At 57.3% G+C, this 1811-nt stretch overlaps 1 protein-coding gene across 1 annotated transcript; it reads left to right on the forward strand.

The window, feature by feature from the left end:
- LOC123074032 (GDSL esterase/lipase At1g33811-like) lies at window positions 1-1557 on the forward strand. Its single transcript, XM_044496986.1, has one exon. It carries the CDS (start codon window positions 56-58, stop codon window positions 1307-1309), a length of 1254 nt encoding a protein of 417 aa, XP_044352921.1. The 5' UTR covers window positions 1-55; the 3' UTR covers window positions 1310-1557.
- The last annotated feature ends 254 nt before the right edge of the window (window positions 1558-1811 follow it).

Genomic DNA, 1811 nt, shown 5'->3' on the forward strand with positions numbered 1-1811 from the left:
GATCGATCGATCGAGAAGCATAACAGCATTGCAAGCTAAGCCAGTTCGATCGGTGATGGGAAATTACCACCATCTTCTTCTTCGACGGTGGATGCTAGTCATGGTGGTGGCAGTAGCACTCCATGCGCATGGTGGTCTACTGGCAGTGCAGGCGGCGGCGCAGAAGCAGCTGGTGCCGTGCATGTACATCTTCGGCGACTCGCTGGTGGACAACGGCAACAACAACAACATCCTCAGCCTCGCCAGGGCCAACTACCGCCCCTACGGCGTCGACTTCCCCGACGGCGCCGCGCCGCCCGGCCGCTTCACCAACGGCCGCACCATGGTCGACCTGCTCGCCGGCCTCCTCGGCTTCCAGCCGCCCTTCATCCCGGCCTACGCCATGGCGCAGCCCTCCGACTACGCGCGCGGCCTCAACTTCGCCTCGGGCGCCGCCGGCGTCAGGCCGGAGACCGGGAACAACCTCGGCGGCCACTACCCTCTGTCGGAGCAGGTGAGCCACTTCCGGTCGGTGGTGGGCCAGATACCGCCGGCGGGGAGGGAGAAGCGGCTCGGCCGGTGCATCTACTACGTGGGCATGGGCAGCAACGACTACCTCAACAACTACTTCATGCCCGACTACTACAACACCGCGCAGGCCTACGACCCCGCCGCCTACGCCGCCGCCCTCCTCCAGGAGTACGAACTTCAGCTCACCGCCCTCTACGCCCTCGGCGCCAGGAAGTTCGTCGTCGCCGGCGTCGGCCAGATCGGCTGCATCCCCTACGAGCTGGCCAGGATCGACGACGACGGCGACGACGACCAAGGACGAGGACGCCCCCCTCCCACTTCCGGCATCGGCCTCTCGATCCCTGGCATCACCGTCAGCATCGGCGGCAGCGGCGGCAACCGGAGCACAGCTAACGGCGGCGCGAAAAAGAGCGGGTGCAACGACAAGATCAACAGCGCCATCGCCATCTACAACAAGGGGCTGCTGGCCATGGTGAAACGCCTCAACCGCGGGCAGCAGACGCCAGGGGCAAACCTCGTCTTCCTCAACGCCGTCAACAGCGGCAAGGACCTGGCGGCCAACGCGGCGGCGTACGGGTTCACGGTGCTCGACCGCGGCTGCTGCGGCGTGGGGAGGAACAACGGCCAGATCACGTGCCTGCCCATGCAGCGGCCCTGCGACGACCGCACCAAGTACATCTTCTGGGACGCCTTCCACCCCACGGAGGCGGCCAATAGGATCATAGCCAACAAGGTCTTCAGCTCATCCTCCACCTCCGACGCCTACCCCATCAACGTCAGCCGCCTCGCCGCCATATGAAATCAAGATCCACTCCACCTGATGATCTCTTTAAGTAGCTACTACATCATTTTCCAGCACAATAAAATTGTGGTAATGCTAGGCGTGCGTTGGTCATACGTGTGGAGATCCTGATCAGCTACGCCCTGCCTGGTCGGTACTCACACTTAAATTGGTTGATCTAGTGCCTCGAATTGTTGCAACAAAAATCTCCCACCACATGCAACACTATATTTTTATATCAATGGAAACGTTTCTCCACCAACGAACTAAAACATGAAAAATACAAACTTCAAAATACTGCATTTAGTAAACTTCTTGTTTTTTTATGTATGCAACAAATCTCAATTCAGTGCAGCAAAATCATAATAAAACACTATGAACTATGCAACATCAAAATTTGATTATGCAATAATACGAAGTTTTGTATACAACATACCAAAATCATGTTGACTCACAAGGGAAAAACATTTGCAACTAAGAGGCCAAAAAAAACATTGCAACATTCAGTTGCATGCAACGA

The sequence above is a fragment of the Triticum aestivum genome, chromosome 3D (assembly GCF_018294505.1).
Source record: "Triticum aestivum cultivar Chinese Spring chromosome 3D, IWGSC CS RefSeq v2.1, whole genome shotgun sequence".
Taxonomy (NCBI): Eukaryota; Viridiplantae; Streptophyta; class Magnoliopsida; order Poales; family Poaceae; genus Triticum; species Triticum aestivum.